The sequence below is a fragment of the Trifolium pratense genome, linkage group LG3 (genome assembly GCF_020283565.1).
Source record: "Trifolium pratense cultivar HEN17-A07 linkage group LG3, ARS_RC_1.1, whole genome shotgun sequence".
NCBI classification, from domain to species: Eukaryota; Viridiplantae; Streptophyta; class Magnoliopsida; order Fabales; family Fabaceae; genus Trifolium; species Trifolium pratense.
This window is the reverse complement of record NC_060061.1, coordinates 209,993-229,833: the sequence shown is the minus strand read 5'-3', so window position 1 is coordinate 229,833 and position 19,841 is coordinate 209,993. Positions and strand designations below refer to the sequence as shown.

The following is a 19,841-nucleotide window of genomic DNA, read 5'->3' as shown; positions in this document are numbered from 1 at the left end:
AACAAAAAAACTTTTTTTTTGGTTTTTACCCTCTGGTTCCTAGGGTAAGGGGGTCCTAGTAGTCCAGAGTTCGGGGCGAGTTCTGGCATCAAGTGGTTCCAGTCCCCTTCCAAATGCAGTTGCGGGAGATCGAACTGTGGTTCTCCCTATCAGGTTCAACGCCAATCACCACAGAACCAACTAACACACTAATTTTTTTCCACTACCAGTTTAATCCGGTTTGAGTGTCAATTCTGACATCAATCAGTTCCAGCTCCCGTCCATCGCCACTAAACCAACTAACGATTGGTTTATCAAAAATTTAACATCCCTACAATAATTTGCAATATCCCTACCAATTATGCTCACATGTACATTGCAAAAAGAACACACTCATTTTAAAACAAAGAAAGCATGTGCTAAACTAGTATCTCGATTTTAAATAATTAGCAGGAAAAACACTTGCTTGGGCACAAACTCAAATATTATTTGTTTGAGACACTCACAAGAAATAAAAAAAAGACAGAATTACACTACAGGTCCTTTATCTTATTTTTTTGTAACACTTTGGTCCTTTATCTTTTTTTTGTAACGTTTTGGTCCTTTATCTCTCAATACTTTAACACTTTGGTCCTTTTCGTCATTTTCGTGCAGAAAAATGATGACGTGTCTATTTTGCTACTGACGTGGATTTAACACAGTTTAACACCGTTAGATAAGTAAAAAAAAAAACAAACACCGTTACAAACAATTTCAGAAATTCAGAGAAGCAGAGAAGCGATTGAGGAAAGCTTGAGGAAAGCGATCGAGGAAAGCGATTGAAAAGGAAGGGCGATTACAAACTATCCCATTCTGCTATGTGATTTAGGGTTTGATTTAAGTAAGGTATGTATGAATCGATCTCTCCTTTTCTCATATGCGTGTTCGTTAATCAGTTTTAGGGTTCATCTGTTTCATAGCAAGAATCGTAATAACGCAGCAAAAGAAACGGAAACGTCTTACAATTTCTGGGTTCATCTCATATGCGTGTTCGTTCAACCCTACTTGCCTGCTTTACAATTTCTCAAAATCCATCTTATTCGAATCACAGCTTTCACTTGACATAAGCAGTCTGGGGCCAAATCATTCCGAATGAAACTCGTATTGTACCTAGAGTTGTTGTAGCTTCTAGAATTCGAAGAACTGGTGCGGATTGAAGCCATTGAGAATTGCAATTTCACCCAATTTCGTTTTAGGGTTCATAAATTGGTTTCCCCCAATTTTATCTGTTTATAGAGTAAGAAAGTGTGACAAGGTGGAATTTCCACGTAGAAACATGTTTATTTAAGTTTTATTGACAACTCAGTAACAGTGCTGACACATCAACATCTTCTTAAACGGAAGTGACGAAAAGGACCAAAGTGTTCACGTATTGAGAGATAAAGGACCAAAACGTTACAAAAAAAAGATAAAGGACCAAAGTGTTACAAAAAAATAAGATAAAGGACCTATAGTGTAATTCTGCCTATAAAAAAGAAGAAGAGTTAAAGTGATATGATGTTACAATTTTTTTTAATTTATGTATGTGTAACTAAATTTGTGTCTAAATATTTCCTCGATTAGCAGCACAATTTTGAACACTTTCCCAATATATCACCATGGTTACATTATGATTTACGTATGGTTTATTGATTTCATTAGAAAGGTAAAGGTAGAGTTTGAAGAAGAAGAGTTGGACTACTACAAGCACAAGACAAGGAGCTTCCCTCTCACTCTTCTCTTCTCTTCTCCCTGTTATGTGTAATAACTACTGATCATCACGTGATCCCTGACCCAGCTGCCCCCATCCCCCTTTTGTCACGTACTGCTCGCTCCTCCCTCTGTCTGTCTCTTCACTGTTAGTTAGTAAAACCCTATTCTCTCACTCCCCATTCCTCCGTTACCAAACCACATCAAATCACAAATCACTCATCTCTTCAACAATGGTGCTAAACAAAAACCACTCAAACATTTTCATCAGCCTCTCACTTTTACTACTACTACTCTCAACTACTACTACATCCTCCAAACTCAAACTCAAAAATATCACACTCTCAGATCCTACTTCACTATTATCATTCAAATCAAAAGCTGACATTAACAACCACCTCAACTTCACCACCAAAACCTCTTTCTGCAACTGGCAAGGTGTTCAATGCAACAACCAACACAAAATTATTCGTCTCGTTCTCCGTAATTTAGATCTCGCCGGCGTTTTCTCTCCACACACATTATCCAATCTCGATCAACTCCGTGTACTCAGTCTCCAGAACAACTCCCTCACCGGAACAATTCCTAATCTCTCCGGTCTCTTCAATCTCAAAACACTATTCCTTGATAATAACCACTTCACTGGTTCTATTCCTCTTTCTATTTTCTCTCTTCATAGACTCAAAACCTTGGATTTCTCTCACAACAATCTCTCCGGAACTATTCCTATAGATTTCATTAACCTTGATCGTCTTTACTATCTTCGTTTAAGCTTTAATGCTTTCAACGGTAGTGTTCCTTCTTTTAATCAGTCTTCTCTTCGAATATTTGATGTTTCTAGCAACAATCTCTCCGGTGCAGTTCCGTTAACCACCACGCTATCTCGTTTTCAACCGTCTTCTTTTGCTTTAAATCCTAATCTCTGTGGAGAGATTATTCGGAGAGAATGTCGTCCGAGTGTGCCGTTTTTCGCTCCGACGACACCGCCGACGGTTGGACTTAACCAAAGTGCGAAGGTTCACGGATTAATCCAGCAGCCGTATCAGAAGAAACACGATCGGAGAGCTGTGATTATAGGATTCTCTACTGGAATTTTTGTTCTGTTAGTCTCGTTAGCGTGTTTTGCTATAGTGGTTAAGAAACAGATCAGAAATAAGAAGAAAGGTAAAGGCTCTTCTGGTTCGAGTGTGATGGCTTCAGATGCGGCGGCGGCGACAGCGGAAGCAGCGGTTGTGATGCAAATGGAGCAAGAAAGAGAATTAGAAGAGAAAGTTAAGAGAGCACAAGTTGCAAAGAGTGGGAGTTTAATATTCTGTGCGGGTGAATCGCAGGTGTATACGCTGGACCAGTTGATGAAAGGATCTGCGGAGCTTTTAGGTAGAGGGTGTTTGGGAACAACTTATAAAGCAGTGCTTGATAACCGTTTGATTGTAACGGTAAAGCGTCTTGATTGTGGGAAAATGGGTGTGCACGTTAACAAGGATGTATTTGAGCGTCACATGGAATCAGTTGGTGGTCTTCGTCATCCAAATTTGGTTCCTCTAAGAGCTTATTTTCAGGCTAATCAGGAGAGATTAATTATCTATGATTATCAGCCTAATGGCAGTTTATACTCCCTCATACATGGTACATTATTACATTTTCTTACTCCTCTTGCTTTGTTAGTTCTTTCTTTGGCATCATATGTAGTTTTTAGAAATTAGTCCTGCAAATTCAAGAAACCGTTGCTTTTGGTCAACTTATTGGGCCATGTGGTATTTAGGGTCCACATATGATGTAAGGATAAAAGATTTTTAAATTTGTAGGGACCGAATCCAAACAAAATCTTATATGATTAACCGACCCAAAAATACTATAATTGCATGACTGAAATTATATTGAAACCTTAATTTTAGACCAAGAGAATAAAAATAGTTGGTTTAACAGGAAAAAAAAAAAGCAACAAAATAATAGTGACTCAGATATTTGGCCTGGTATGTTGAAAGTCTTGTTGAAATTCTCTTTTACATGTGACTGGATTCTAGATTTGATTTTGATGACAGCACCGAGAATCTTGCTGCTGAGTACTAGGAATTGATTATGTAGATTGATGATTTGAGTTATTTTAAGATATTAAGATAGTGGATTATTTAATAATTAATTGAATAAAAAAACTTAGGCTGTGTCGTATAGTGAGCTATTTTTTAAATTATTTTTGGAATTTAGACATTGCTATTAGTAACGTTGAAAGACACTGGTGAATTTGGATTTAATATTGGATTACGATGAAAGGAAAATTTGATCATTACTCTGTGGAGGTGATGATATGACGAGTATTGATGAGCCATAAAACTATCTGGACAAAGATCCTGATTCTTGAATGAGATTTAAATCCACTGCACTATTGTGGCAGGACTCACTAGGTGGAACCCAAGTTGCTTGGTTGATTTTATAACTTGTTGCTGGCTTAAATTTAATCCTTTGTCCTTTGGGTCCCCACTGACATACACATACCACTATAGTTTTGTCTTAGTTTTACCTTCTTTGTCATGTGAAAATTATGAGTGTATTCAAGTGGTTAAATGAGAGCAGATCATGGATTTCTTGATGCATGCCAAACTGCATTAATTAACTACCATCAATCCAACACCAGTATTACTTTCTTTCAATCCAACTGCATTATATCCCAGTACCATCTTTCTAGCCCATACCTTGTTGGAATGATTCACTCTCAATAGACACGTAACACAAATAACTCATATAAGGTCGATTTGGATCGACTTATTTTAGTCTATCTACTGACATAAGGACTGGTGAGACTGTTTGGGAGAATTTATGAAAACAACTTATGATATGGTCATAAGTTGTTTTCAACTTATTTCTATAAGCTCTCCAATAGCTTAATATAGCTTATATAAAAATAGTTTGACTATATTTTATCTTTTGTTATTGAAATAACTTATACATAAGCACTTATATGATAAATGTTTATACTATAAACGTTTAGTTAAGTTGTTCAAATAGGGTCATAATAGTAAACAACTAAAGATGATCTGTTGTTAATTTGATTCAGGTTCCAAATCAAGCAGGGCAAGGCCATTACATTGGACATCATGCTTAAAAATAGCAGAGGACGTAGCACAAGGGCTTTCCTACATCCACCAGGCATGGAGACTGGTCCATGGCAATCTCAAATCCACCAATGTTCTCCTAGGACCCGATTTTGAGGCTTGCATCACAGATTACTGCTTGTCTGTGTTAACCAACCCATCTACCTTTGATGAGGTTGGTGATTCTGCACCCTATAGAGCTCCAGAGACTCGCAATCCAAATCACCAGCCAACCACCAAATCCGACGTTTATGCTTATGGTATTTTGTTGCTAGAGCTTCTGACCGGGAAGTATGCTTCTGAGCTCCCATTCATGGTTCCTGGGGATATGTCAAGATGGGTGAGATCTATCAGGGATGACAATGGGAGCGAAGACAATAGAATGGATATGCTTCTTCAGGTTGCTACAACTTGTAGCTTGATCTCTCCGGAGCAGAGGCCCACAATGTGGCAGGTCTTGAAGATGTTACAGGAAATCAAAGAGATTGTACTATTGGAGGATAGTGAATTGGACCTAAGCAGTAATAATGTCATTGCCATGTCTTAGTATTATGTTATTTTTGGATCTGTTATAGGAGGAGGATAGAAAGACAAGAGTGGTATGAACTAGGGTACAAGCAATTAAGAGTGAGGTACAAAATTTATAAACTTTGCTGTCTCTATTAATTAGACTCTTGGAATGTTTATAGAATGTGGGGTGCAACTAACTTCCTTTGGGCTTGTCTATTGCTGCTGGTTAGATTGTCCGAAAGCAAAATGTGGGTAAAAGACGGTGGTGTTTAGCACTGATTAACTATGTCCTGAGCCAGATTCCATTTAAAAAGCAACCAGTTAAGGGATTATTAGCACTGTTGCTATTTCTATAGCACTTAGCATCGTAAGTTAGGACTCAATTCTGCATTCAGATTCGGATTCAGTCTATAATTCAATACACTAATTAATAGTATTAATATTTCTATGGTGCTGATTTGCGATTTGCAATACAATTTGGTTCCAAAATAACAATCGAAAGAAAACAAGAAAAACAAATTGAGTTTGCAGATGAGGATGTCTTACATGTTCGTCAGCTGTATATAAACAAATTGCAAGAAAATGCTCCTGATGACCAGCTTCCTCATTTGTTTGGTGAGCGAATCATTGATGAATTAGAGTCCAAATTCCAAAACAGCTTTGTATGAGAAATGGCAGACCTCAAAATTGTTAGACAAGAATGTCTATAGCTTTGAATTTGTCAAGGAATTTATCATCTTATTGGGTACACTCATTCAAAAAACTCAATATGTTTTGGTTTTCAGTTGGGAGCTCACAAACATTTGTTCAAAAAGTAAATCTGAAAAATTCTCAAATGCATATCAGTTGAGTCTGACTGTAAACCTGAATTTTGCCTTGAAATTCAATGGAAGGAGAGTTGCTTCTGCAAAACTCAATATGCTAGATCAAGTTCATTCCAATTTTGCAAACTTCAATCCAAACATAACCAAGCATATTCTCTCATACACCACATTTGACTTCATTATTTATTTATTTGCATTTGGATGTTCTACTATATCTTGTCACTGCATCAAGAAAAAAAAATGAGCAGAAAGAAGGACGAGAGTGGAGAGAGAGAATGAACACGTAATAAAAATAGATAAAATAAGAGAATTTGAGAGTCTGTAGAAGAGAGGACAGTGGAGGAAGCAGAAGCTGCTGTATTGCATTCATCGCCAAATACTTTGAGCTCTGGTTTCTATTAAATTTTCATTCATTGCTTGAGGCATTAGCTGTAACAAAATTCACTAGACAAGAAAAGAAAAACAAGTTAACAACTGCAATCAGCTATTAAGTAGTTGCTAATTGTGCCATCATCTTATTTTACAAACTGTACTGTGGAGTCTCTTTCAAATTTCAATACAACAATAGCTAATGTTACACCAAAAAAATAAAATAGCTAATGTGTTTTTTTACAACAGGAAGCTCTAGATGAAAAAACCTACAGAAGAATTTCCTCCTGGTATATGACATAGCATAAAATCTATCAACAAAAATCAAATCAATTGGCTTAAACACAATAGGACCTTCAAAACACACAAGGAATAAAAAAATGTTAAATACACATTATTTCCAGGATTTGACATAAGAATCTTCCCTTGGTTTCTTCTAGTGTTGGTATGAACAGACTATTTTCCAAAATATTGTCTGGCAGAGTCTACAACTTCTTCTTCAAGCAAGCGATATCTTTTGTTTTTAATTATTTGGGTAGCTGTATATTGCCGCACACCTCCTAAGATGTCCCGTATACAGCAATTATGACAAAAAATTCCAAGATCTGGATATTGTTATTCAAGATGTCGCCATGCACTTCTTCAGCAACTACTTATATTACACTGTTGCAAGACATACATAATTAATAATTAGCACGGAACTGGAGATAAATGAAAGAGATAAAGGCTTGATCTACATTCCTTCAAAAGGATATAATTTTGCAAGAAAATCATGTCAACGGAAGTGGTACAATGATTTGCATGAAATTATTATTAAATAAATTAAGAAAGGGTTACTACCTGTACCTAGTGCTGTTATTTCCAGTGCCATTTTGAAATGTGCCTAGGATAATTCTGGTTGGTCTAAAAATATAGAAACTGGCCTGGTAATGAAAATAAAATATCACATCATGTGTGGCAAAGCTTGTGAGCGCGGTCTTGCTCTCATGATTGTTTCATCACTGTGTCGAATCCATTCTGAAAGTCTCCATGGTTTTTGCCACTTCCACTTGAATTGTAGTAGCCACTGATGATGACTTCTTTTCCACCTCCATAACTTGCCAGAAGCTTGTCCTACAATTGCTAGTTTTTTCATTGACAGCTGCCCAATGGGTTTCATCTGCATTAACGGCAAAATCACATCCCATCTCTTATAAAAGACATCGACCAATTTCATATTAACGACAATTAACTTACCCTTCTACTCTGATCTACAAATGCTGCTGATTCCCTTGTTAAGCCGTTAGCAATCCCGGGCGTATATTTGAGTTGTCTTGGTATTGGCACAGTCATTGGAGATAAAGGTCCTTTCAGATCTTCAACATACTGTTTCAATGAAGTTGGAGAATTTCTCTGTTGATGTCAATTGATGAGAAATTAACTATTATAACAAAATAAGCTGTGACCTTATGACACTTATAATATACAGAAGTAAAAGAATGCCAACAAATTTTTTGTTACAACAGCAACCAAATAATAATTAACAGAATCCTAATCTAATTCAACGCGACATTGATGGGTCATGAGAAACTAAGAGACTGTCTAGAAATCCTCAATTTTAATTTCATTTCTAGGTTAAACAACATAAACTATTTTAAACCTTCAGATTCATTTATAATCAAGCTCAAAAAGCCTTTGATTCAGATGACAGTAACATCAAGAAAACACAAGCCTTAAGATCAAAGAATCTCAATGTTTTGGTTTATTTTGGTCAGATTCTACTAGTTCAAGACTACTGGGCTTATTATTTCATGGTATATGAGGAGGGTAGTAATCTGTCGCTTCTGATAATATTTAGGGCTTGTTTGGATTTGATTTATTTTTGAGCTTATGAAAAATAGCTTATAAATAAGTTTTTATGTTAATTCATAAATAGCTTATGAAAACTACCTTAGTCTAGGGAGTATTTTGATATTGATAAGTTTGTGTGGCATGCCACTTATTCTGACTCTGGGATAATAATTGTTGGTATTTTATTGTCATCGAGATGTATGATGGTTTTATGCATGATATCCAAGAACCTGAGGTGTTGTTATGATGTCAGTTTATTCTAACTCATGAGTCTAATTCTTTTTCTTTTAACTTTATTAAGCGCCTAGATCTGTTTCTTTTACAGACGGCAGTACAATGATTTATTTATTTTAAGCCACAATTGATTTTTGCTTGAAACTACTCCAGAACCCATAAAAAATCCTAAATCCCAATTTGGCATAATGTTCACTGCCTGGAACAGCACTTAAATAATTAAGTGTTGAATTGTAAAGTTCCAGCATCTGTCTCCCTGCTCAAAGTATTCTTATTGGTGTATAATGCTTTACAAAGTAATAATAATCTTACAGAAGCTGGGGTAGCCAATGTGGTTGTGCCAGCTTGCTCTCTCACTTTTGACTCCTTCTCAGCTTCCTTTCTCTTCATCTCACTTTGCCGCAAAAGACCAACAAGTTCTTTAATTTGATCTTTCATTTCTCTGATCTCCATGTCCTTCTCCCAGAGTTGGCACCTGTTGTTATAGTATGAATCAATACTTCAAATTTCAACAGTATAAGCTACTCAATAGAACTCAGTACACCAGAGTTTACAACACTCACATTCTGTGCACTAGCAACTTGTGCTAGACCCCTGTGAATGTGATAATCTTATATTTGTGCTTTTTTATTTATTTAAAATGCAAATTGTTTAGTTAACTTATTTCTAGAGTACATAAATTATGAAGTACCAATAAAAGAGAGGTTTGGACTAAGAGAGCACCTAGCATCTCCAACAGAGCTAAACATATATTGAAGCAAATTCTTGGCTTCTCCCATTGAGCGCAACTGATTCCAACGTCCACGATTAGTGAATGCCCTCTCTCGTTCTTCTGCCTCGGAAAGTTGAGAAGCCATTGCTACTAGAGAATTAGAGGATATACTCAACATGCTCTCAAGTGAAGCTATTCTCGCCATTCTTGCATTTGGTGACATGGAGGATGCCCTGAGAAGACAAATTTTGAAAAGAACCAGGATGACAGATGTTATACTGTGTATTGCACTCTATCATTCCATATATCCCAATTTTTCAAAAAGTGAAGCGGTAGGAATTTACAAATTAATAAGATGTGTGAGAAAAAAACCTGGCAAATCCATTCTTTCCTCTTGGAGGACTGAGACCCTTAGCAGCAAACTCATTTACATGCTTCAGCATCGCTAGTTCCTCTGCAAGGGCAGCTCGCCTGACAATTGCATCATAAATATTAATGACTACAACACAGATCAGTCACTAACTAAAGTAATTACTGAAGCATATATTACATACAATTGGCTCTGTTTCTCATACTCAAAACGAACTTCATGTTCTTTTACCATGACTTCTAGTTCATGATCAAGCCACCGTTGTAAGGACTTCTCATTGCTCTAAAGATGAAAATAAAAAACTTATTTAAGATCACATGAATAGTGAAGGAAATCTAAGAAGCAGAAGGAAAATTAATTACCTGCCCATTTGATCCATTTCCATTTGTTGCAACTGGAAAGTGACGTAGAATTAGGTTAGGAGATTAAACAAAATAAAAGTGCATCAATATCACCATGCAATTTAATAAAAGACAGTCTCCTCTACAAGTGAAAATATAACTTAATAACATCTTCTGTCTTTAAATCCCAGAAGACTCAAAAGCTTGAATTTATTATTGCCAGATAAAACAATTCATACCTAAAGTGTCTCGGCTGGAGGAATTTTTACGAGCTTCTAGCAACTCCTTTAATCTCTTGGTTGCCATTGCAGCTTCTTCAGTTTTTCTTTGAAGGACCTGAATGATGATAACACATATTTGTTTAACATATGCAGCTGGCTCTGAAGCATGCACACACTGCAAAATCAAAGTGAATACCTCTATCCGGTATCATATTTGTACCACTTTGATTTGTAAAAAAAAATTGGTGTGTAGTCGGTACATATCCCATGTATAATTTTGTATTATATTTCCTAATTCTATTTTGATTTGTGATGTAATGTAATAAATTATGAAGTATGTTTCCTTGTATATTTTTATGTTAGATGCTATATTTATTTATTTATAATTTGCTATCTTTTATACAACCTAAGTGAAGACATAATCACCAAAGTGGCTGTAGTTTAGTGGTAAGAATTCCACGTTGTGGCCGTGGAGACCTGGGCTCGAATCCCAGCAGCCACAATCTTTTTTACAACTAAAAAAATTTCAAATGTGTACATTGTCTCGGCTGGAATTTTACGAGCTTTTAGCAACTCCTTCAACCTATTGGTTGCCAACGCCAGCTTCCGAGTCCCTCTTTGAAGGACCTGAATGATGATAACACATATTTGTTTAACAGAGGTAGCTACACCTCTGAAGCATGCACACTCAAAAGTAGAAGTTGGTGCTTGTATTCGGTACTTAAAATTAAACATTGGATATTCCATTTGGATACATGTATGTACTTATTGGGTTCGTATTGCCTGTTGTTTAGTAAAAAACATCATATCAGTTGGTAGGGACATTACAATATGCGTAGGGGCCGGAGTTCGAACCCGGGATTCCCCACTTATTCATCTTAAGGGTGAAATTTTGGCCACTTGATTACATGACCAAATTTTTATATTTTTTTTATTATGTAAATATCTTTCATGTCCTAGTTTTCTCTTTTTTGTATATTTCCTAGTTCTATCTTGATTTGTGATGTAATGTAATAAATTATGAAAGACATTCCCTTGTACATTTTTATGTTAGATGCAGATGCTATACGTATGTGTAATTTCCATGTTTTATACAACCTAAGTGAAAAACTAATCACCAAAGTGGCTGTAGTTTAGTGGTAAGAATTCCATGTTGTGGCCGTTGAGACCTGGGCTCGAATCCTAGCAGCTATATTGTTTTTCAACTATACAATTTCAAATGTGTAAACTGTCCCAGCTGGAAGTTTACAAGCTTTTAGCAACTCCGATAAATTAAAAATTGAATTCCATTTGGATCCACATATATACTTATTAGGTTAGTACTTAGTACCACTTGATACCCCTATATTTGTTATGCAAATATCTTTTTCATGTCCTAATTTTCTGGTTTTCCTATATACTTATTGGGTTTGTACCATTCCATACCCCTATTTTTGTTATGTAAATATCTTTTTCATGTCCTAATTTTCGCGTTTTCCTATATTTACTAATTCTATTTTGATTTGTGATGCAATAAATTATGAAGTATGTTTCCTTGTATACTTTTATGTTAGATGTTTTACTTATTTGTGATTTCCTTTATGCAACCTAAGTGGTCATCCAATCACCAAGGTGGCTGTAGTTTAGTGGTAAGAATTCCACGTTGTGGCCGTGGAGACCTGGGCTCGAATCCCAGCAGCCACATTTTTTTTCTACAACTAAAAAATATTCAAATTTGTAAGCTGATTCAATGAACAGTGTTTTGCACATAAATGTTGTTGACTAAATTGACTAAACCGGTGCCCTGCACACATTAATTTAGATGCCGCGTAAATTTTATGAGTTTAAAGGACACGCACTGTCAGTTTAAAGGACATGATTGTGATTGGTTGACAGTGTAAAATTATTTTACACTATGAGTGCATATTCCTTTTTCTCAAATTGTATTCCATACAACACCATTTAATTTACTCAAAATACCATGGGTAGGGGGGGGAAACTGTCCCACCACAATTTCCTTGGTCTTTATTTATACTGCTGACAAAATTATTATTTTTTTTTTTTAATAAAGTTGATGGTTTATAAGTACCACCAACTTATTTACAAAGAAAATACTATAATTGCTGCTGCCAAGGATCGAACCCCTGACCAATTATCACTCCTATGGATTACACATTATTTTTTAAATACTAGCAGGAGAATCTGTTGACTGGAAATCTATGAATAAAAGCTTAAGATCACTCCAATTAGGCAGCAACAACATCAATAAAGCTAATGCATACAGCTTATGAGATTAACTTTATAAAGTATCCAAAGCAAGATTATTAAGTAAAACAAAGCAGCCTTGAACAACTTGGAAATACATACCATTTTCTGGCGCTGATTTAAAGCTTGCAGCTTGTGTTTTTCATATTCATTTTTTCTTCCCTCCTTCCTCAACTGCTTTTGCAAACATATAATCAATGCGAAGTGATCATGTAGCATTCTAACAGTAATGTATATGAAATTGAAAAATGACACAGCTTCTAGTTCCACCTTTTTATTTGATATTTGCAAAGCTTAAGAGTAGTCGGGACACGAACATCAAATTAAGCATGAACTTTGTTTATTATTTTATCAAGAAACATGCAACTAAGAGGGAATGAATTATTTCATTTTAGGAAAACACTAGCTTATGAACTTTCAGCGCCTTAAGATGTCAACGAGAAGTAGCATGAACAAATTCAATAACATGATAAAGGAGGAAGCTTTACACACCTGTAACAGTTCTTTCTCTCTAGAAGCCTTCCACTGCCGAAACTGCTCTGCCTCTTGTTTTATCTTTTGTTGCAATTGAACCTGCAACATTATTGAGGTCATAAGTCATAACAAAGAGTATATTAAGTGCTTATAACCATGGATTTGTTAAATACAACAGTCAACCTTTTGGGCCTTTATAGACTGTATTTCATCTTGCAGCCTCTTTGCTGCTTCATCGCTTTTTTGTTTTTGCTTCATAAGCTGAACCTGACTCTCTTGCTTCTTCTTCAGATCCAAAATCTAACAAGTGGTGTTTATAAAAGGGTTTTGCAATTTAGAATATATTCAAGTTTAAATCCTACAAAGGGAAAATAAATGTCATTTGATAGATAAATAAACAAAAGGCAAATTGGACTATCCACCTGTGCTTCAAGGGCTTTTAATTTTTGGGAATGGGTATCCTCTAATTTCTGTGTTTGTCCATCAGAATTGGCAGCAAGATTTTCAACTTCAGCCAAAAGACAATCTCTTTCTCGCTGCATTCATTAATTAGGCACATAAATTAATATTAGTTTTTTTGTAAGGATCAAAATAAATTTGCATAACTTCTATTGCACCTGTACTGTTCTCTTCTCATCTTCAAGTTCCGTTATCTTCCTTCCAAAGTGCTGCTTGAGTACTTCAGCATCAGATACTCCAAACAGCTTCATCTCAGACTGTACAGACACCAACCCGAATATGTAGGTTAATAAAATATGAGACAGGAATTGTCAAAATAAAAAAATAAAATAAAATATGAGATAGGAGAAAAATCCAGAAGACTCTTTTCTCCAATAATGTTAAGAAAAAACCACACTGTTTCTTTCGTGATTTTTGTTTTCTTTTAGTTTCTTACAATGATTAAATTCCATTGTGATGGATCTGATATTTTCAGTACCATAACAATCCTACTAAGTTATGTACCTGCTATTATTTATCAAGGTAAAGTGAACACCATATTTAAAAGAAAAATTTCTTCAAGTAAGGTTAATGAAATATATAACTTATGTTGGCCTTGGTTGTATTGATTTTAATTTTAATCTGTTTCTCACGGGTGCATAATGTACGTCTAATTCTACATATGAACTGCAACAACCTCTTTCTGCTCCAAGCGTTTATTCAATTCATGCAACTCTCTATCCATACTATTTTGCAGAAGTTTGTGCTCCCATTCTTTTTCTACTTCTTCAATTTCCCTTGAATCACCTGCTAAAACCAACAATTTGCACTGTAAGTTGTGCAGCTCTAATAAAACACTAGATCAAGTAGCAGCAGAGAAAGAGATAGACAAAGGACTGACTTAAGCAAGTGTATGTGTAGAACTGACATTAATCAAATATTAAATCCAGGACAAAAATGAGACTTGCCTGCTGTTTCATTCATCGGATAATCAGCCGTTGTGATAGGTAAGGTCCTCTTAAGCCCATCCGTCTTCGGAATGCATGTGCCACTATCCTGAAAAACAAAGTTTTCAAGCATGCATAAATTATCAAGCCAATATCCTCAATTCATTTTAACTAGCAGGATGCAACTACCCGAGGAAAAAACAATGGTGCGATGAAAAGACCAATATAGGGATTAAAACACTACCCGAGGAAAAATAATCTCGAGTCAAAGAAAAATAACAGCAAAAAGTAAGAGGCATACATAAGCATCCTTTTCACTTTGTTCTACAACAGAGCATCTACTACGGTATTCGTGAAGTTCACGGCAAAGATCTTCATTAGCAGCTTCAAGCCAAACAATCTTTTCCTTAAGACCCTACATAATAGGTTAAAAGATGATTACATATTTATAATATATTGTGCAAACTATTTCATTGTATGTAATTAATATAAATCATATTAATTTTGAAATGTATATCAAAATAGTTGCAAAAGCCCAATTAATGCTAGGATACTTTTCTTCAAATAATAAACACAGTGATGAGGATGGATTGGTATCCCATCATACACTACAGATTTAAGCCATTTAATGCTAGCAGTAACCAATATATTAAAGTGATAAAGACTGCAGTGAAGATTCATATTAACAAAGGCAAAATACCTGAACTTCCTCAGATGAGCCACCGGCACGAGCACAAAGTTCTGCCTGCAAACACTCCAGTTGTTGTCTCATTTTAAGCATTTCACTGGACATGGGATCTCTATTAACCTAGAGGAGAATTATAAAAAAAGGTGAGCCTCAATAGCTATCATCTCGGTTTTTTCAAATGAAAAATGGGAAGGAAAAAATTATGCAATACTCACAACAGGCTTATTTTGGATATTGCGTGCACGATTTGCATACTTTAAAGTGTTTAGGGTTTCCTCAGCATTAATATCAGCAGGACTTATGCAGGCTGAAATAGAAATATTGTTTAGATGTAAGGGAAAAAATACTTAAATTCAACAATAGCTAGTCTTAAGAAGCAGCATAAAAGGGTTGCAGGTAAAACAGAAATACATGATAGAGCCTTCTTTTCCTTTGCATCAACCATTTAGTTGGAAAAGGTTCAAATTTTCTGAAATGATTTATTTTGGAGTAGGGAAAAGGTCCAAGAAGGTAAAATACATACAGAACACAGTTTATGCATTTCACCATGTCTTAAAAATATCAGATTATTAACTTTGGTTCCAAGGTGAAGATTAGCAGTATTAGCTTGAAGTTAAAGGTCAATTATGGGATGAAAAGAGAAAAAATTATATAACAGAAACAACTGACCTATCATGACAGTTCTGCTGTTACCCCCAAGGGAATCCTGCAAAAATATTTCACATTTTTAATCTATAAAGGCAAGTAAAAAAACTAGATCAAAGAAAGAAAATTTGAAAAAAAACAAATATATTTGAAAATGAAAACATATAGTCCATATACATGTTTCTTGTTTTATATCGTCTTCTTTTATCAGTAATAATATTATTTTTTCTTCTAGGAAAGTGTAACATTCCAGTTGCGAATAATCCAGATTCAACATAGGTGAATTTTGGGGTGTAAACGATGTGTTTGTAGCATAATACATTCTTATAATATATGAACTTCCTGTGGACTTATTTGCCGATGAATTAGGAGAAAGAGTGGATAGAGTGCACACTAATTCTTCTACCTATACAATATTTTATGTATGCTGCAAAAAGAAAGCTAAATATAAAGATATCAAACCTGTAAAAGCCTAGTAAGTTTACTGTCCCTATATGGAACATGAACACCTTCCTTTCGCTTCTTTTCATCACCAAGTGCACTAATAACATTACCAAGTGCTAGAAGACCTTTGTTAATATGAACTCCTGATTTAAAGATTAAATGACTGGTAAATATATAATGTCAAAAGCAACCTTAAAAGATGTAACTTAAAAATGTTAAAAACTAACCTTCTTTAAAACGCATACCGTCAGACCCTGTTCTCTTAGCTCGTTCTGATCCGGCAAGATCAACTAAGTGCAACTTAGCACAAAGATATTCGTCATCCATAGTATCATTTAAGCAGCTATCATTAGGATTCTTGGGCTTGTGCATTTGCTCTAAGGTGATGGTGAAGATGGCATGAGATCGGCTGGTTGGACACATTGAAGAAGTATAAGAAATAGAAGATAACTCCATTGGCACAACACGGAAGAAGTATAAGAAATAGGAAGAGAGCTCCAGCATAATAAACAGCAACAACAGTTTGAGGCACAACTTTTCAATCATGTATTGGTAAAACAATAACCAAATACTTTTCCCACTCGGTGGGGTCAATAGCATAGATCAAACATTATAATGCAATCGTGGACTGGGACCAGCAAGTAAATAGGTGGATAATTCATCGAAAAATCAATAAAATGTGTTGCAAAATTGTAAACATTCTTACAGGTGACAAAAAATCCATCTATTAATTATCCACTATAATAACTAGAAGACCAAACATTTCATACATAACTGATTTCAAAGGAAAAGAACCCAAAGCTCAATCTCATTGTTAAATGCTTGAAATACCAGCAGACTTTTAAAACAAAGAGATGACAAAGGTGGACAATATTTGATTTCTGCATTTATTTATCAATTTGTTATCAGAAATTTACATGATATGATTCTTTCTCTAATCATATTTTGTGACCTTATGCTACCTAAAAGTAGTCCAAGAATCTAAAAAACAGATAATTATTTCATGAATAAAAACTAATTTGTGAAGTTCAAAGTAGAGAAGCAAAATGCTTTATCAACCTGGATTGATTGTTCATATTTGTGCTCCCTGTTGCTCTACTCAAGGATCCCTGTTCCAGGCAAGCAGCCATTTCTTTTAATGTTGTGACACCGACTTCAGTAGATCCTGCAAGGGTTATAACACCATTTGATGTCTCACGAATTTGTATCGGTGGCTTCCCAGGAGAGGCCATTTTTCCTGCATGTCCATTTGCAGTTTCTGGTTTGCCCATTGAGGAGGAATCCAGTAAATCTCTTACTTCTTCTTTAAGAATCTATTCACAATTAAATGTTGTTGTCAGATACTTAATCTAGATAAATTTGCACATATGAAGTATACATAGTTCAAAGATTAAAACACAACTAAAGTACAAAATTCAAAAATAATTCTACAAGCAGTGAAAAAAAAATACTAAACAGACCTCGATAAAGGAAACATGCAATTGAAATTCAATCTGGTCCTTTAAGGTTCCAATTTTGTTGAACAAAACATTCATAACTTGGGGTATTATTCCTGCTTGGAAACCTTCTTTAAAGCCAGTTCCCATGGTGTATGTTTTCCCAGAACCTGTCTGCAATGAAGTATAAGTGTCAAATGTGAAAGAGTTACAAGTGTTGTGGCATGTAACTTCCATTTCCATTAAAAGTAACTATACCTGACCATATGCAAGGACAGTAGCATTATATCCTTGGAACAAACCATCAACAAGTGGAGCAACACATTCTTCAAACATGTTACACGAGGGAGAACCAGTGCTTCCATAGACATGATCAAATGTATACGAACGGGCGCCAATTTGCACCTGTATTATAGCAACAAGTCAATTAGCATATATAGTTTCCTAAAAAAAATAAATCATTTAGCATATACTAGTAATTATCTAGCCACACTTTTAGCTACTTAAACAATATTAAGGGGTGCCATTAAAAGTCAGAAATGGGTATATCCCAATGACTTAAAATAATAAGCAATTGGCATCCATAAAAACAAAAAATATTAAAATCCAACTCTGTTTGAAAATAAGATAACCATAAACAGATTTCAATTGAAGATGAAAAGCATATATAGAAATATTCGGTGCCAATACTTTATAAAGAAGAAAAAACTACTACCTATTATCATGAAGAAAAAAAAATCAGCTGATAACTTCTGAGCATATATACAACAATCGAATTTTGACATTAGAAACCAAAAAAACATCAAAAGGCAAAAGAAAGGAAAATTTAGCAAGCAATTGAACCAAATTCCAAAACTAAAGAGCTATTGTATTTGCTAAAATTGCTAATCATGTTCAATTAGTAGTGTATATATGTTTGGTTCCACTTTAAGAGGAGGTAAAATTGATTTCAGATGTATAAAATTGACCATGACATGTTTGGATGTTCTGAGTATAATTGATTAGTCTTCATAATTGATTTTTATTTGAAGATATAATTTGAAGTTTTTCCCTCTACAATATTTTTTAGCCTGGAATTTCTTGTTCAACTAATTTTTACATGAATAGGTATGCATCCAAACATAAATCACTTTACATTCAACTTCCTTGTAGCAAGAATCAATTTTACAAAATCAATTAATTCAAAATAAAAATGTCACCAATAATCAAACACTGCTATGATTCATGAAATTGCAAAACTTGGTCAAAAAAAAAAAAAAACTTACTCTCCTCCCTATGCAAATCAAAATCAAATTATATTTCCCCAAAATAAACCTTCAGAAAGGTACACTGACCCAATCCAGAAATAGAATCAAGTCAAATATATCCAAATTAAGTAAACATCAGATCATAAAAGCGACTTTAATTTTTAAGCTATCTAGTTTTAGAACAAACGTGATTAATTACGTAAGCAATTTCCGATCTAGATCTCTTCCACATAAAACTAAAAATCCAAAAGAGGAAATAGCTATTAGGTAGAACATTTTTTTCAAGTCAATCACAGTGCATTTCACTTTTCACATTCAATCATCGAACGACATTGTTGAATTGAGAGTGATTGCACCTGAGGCTTTCCGGCAACGACGGTGACACAATCTTTACATCCTTGAAGCTTCTCGTCGGCGATTAGTGGCCGTACATGAACCGCAACTTTTACGCAACAATCTTCCCCTGTTTCCATGGGGAAGAAACTAAAGAAAGTGAATCAAAATCAGAATCAGAATCAGAGAGAGTTATGAACAGAGATCAATTCAGTAAGCTGAATAAGCTGAAGTAGAGAAATCTGTGATAATGCTAGAGAGAGAAAGTGATGGCAGTTAGAGAGAGAGAGAGAGAGAGAGAGAGGGGTAGTTGTGGAAATGAAAGAAAAGGGAGGGAGTGATAAGAGAGGATGAATGACCAGTAACTGTAAGGACAACAACCATAGTATGATTTTGCCTTCAACTTCACTGCATTATGGTCGCGTGCTTTCAACCTTTTCTTTACTTTTTTTCTTTCCCAATTTGCCCTTTCTTCAACGGTCCTATACATCTGTATTCCTACTCCCGCAAAAAAAGATGCTGCTTTTGTTATACTACATTTACTATTTTACCCACACCACACCATCTTTTGCTTAATTATTTTTTGTGTACTTTTTCCTCGAGTAATTAAAGTGTCATGTTAACAATTAATTAAAATAACAAAAACTTAAAAATTTATATTAAAAATGATAGTAATTTTTTTTTCTGTTTTTACCATCAATTTAATCTGGTTCGTCGATCAGTTCTGTCATCAAGTAG

General features: G+C 34.9%; 2 protein-coding genes and 2 non-coding genes across 8 annotated transcripts; 3 read left to right on the top strand and 1 right to left on the bottom strand.

Annotated features, from left to right (window-relative positions):
• The first annotated feature begins 1,572 nt into the window (after window positions 1-1,572).
• On the top strand, window positions 1,573-5,742 carry LOC123918995 (probable inactive receptor kinase At5g67200). Its single transcript, XM_045971214.1, has 2 exons — window positions 1,573-3,333; window positions 4,760-5,742. The coding sequence occupies exons 1-2, from the start codon at window positions 1,941-1,943 to the stop codon at window positions 5,341-5,343; spliced, it is 1,977 nt and encodes a 658-aa protein (XP_045827170.1). The 5' UTR covers window positions 1,573-1,940; the 3' UTR covers window positions 5,344-5,742.
• An 855-nt stretch (window positions 5,743-6,597) lies between these two features.
• LOC123918993 (kinesin-like protein KIN-4A) lies at window positions 6,598-19,603 on the bottom strand. 5 transcript variants are annotated; one of them, XM_045971209.1, is made up of 26 exons: window positions 19,127-19,603; window positions 17,782-17,928; window positions 17,548-17,697; window positions 17,147-17,400; window positions 16,315-16,496; window positions 16,106-16,230; window positions 15,668-15,704; window positions 15,214-15,305; window positions 15,011-15,118; window positions 14,612-14,725; window positions 14,332-14,419; window positions 14,061-14,173; window positions 13,543-13,641; window positions 13,348-13,461; window positions 13,109-13,225; window positions 12,944-13,024; window positions 12,554-12,625; window positions 10,226-10,322; window positions 10,008-10,039; window positions 9,830-9,927; window positions 9,648-9,746; window positions 9,287-9,508; window positions 8,876-9,038; window positions 7,736-7,891; window positions 7,340-7,658; window positions 6,598-7,162 (listed from the first exon to the last, which is right to left on the bottom strand). In XM_045971209.1, the coding sequence occupies exons 1-25, from the start codon at window positions 19,241-19,243 to the stop codon at window positions 7,443-7,445; spliced, it is 3,093 nt and encodes a 1,030-aa protein (XP_045827165.1). In that variant the 5' UTR covers window positions 19,244-19,603; the 3' UTR covers window positions 6,598-7,162; window positions 7,340-7,442. The 5 variants fall into 5 exon arrangements, with proteins under 5 accessions (XP_045827165.1, XP_045827167.1, XP_045827168.1 ...); XM_045971211.1 differs by having other exon boundaries at window positions 7,736-7,864; window positions 19,127-19,519; XM_045971212.1 differs by having other exon boundaries at window positions 7,346-7,658; window positions 7,736-7,864; window positions 19,127-19,519.
• Window positions 10,638-10,709, top strand: TRNAH-GUG. The gene has a single exon. It is a non-coding gene; the product is annotated as a tRNA-His (tRNA).
• On the top strand, window positions 11,819-11,890 carry TRNAH-GUG. Its single transcript has one exon. It is a non-coding gene; the product is annotated as a tRNA-His (tRNA).
• Window positions 19,604-19,841: the final 238 nt, after the last annotated feature.

Bases quoted from the DNA above. Each gene is read 5' to 3' on its own strand.
- LOC123918995 (XM_045971214.1), top strand. From the start codon at position 1,941: ATGGTGCTAAACAAAAACCACTCAAACATTTTCATCAGCCTCTCACTT. The intron at 3,334-4,759 runs GTACATTATTAC...AATTTGATTCAG, and splicing joins TTTATACTCCCTCATACATG to GTTCCAAATCAAGCAGGGCA.
- LOC123918993 (XM_045971209.1), bottom strand. From the start codon at position 19,243: ATGGAAACAGGGGAAGATTGTTGCGTAAAAGTTGCGGTTCATGTACGG. The intron at 13,462-13,542 runs GTGCAATAGAAG...TAATGAATGCAG, and splicing joins ATGAGAAGAGAACAGTACAG to CGAGAAAGAGATTGTCTTTT. The intron at 7,892-8,875 runs GTAAGATTATTA...TGACATCAACAG, and splicing joins CATTGGCTACCCCAGCTTCT to AGAAATTCTCCAACTTCATT.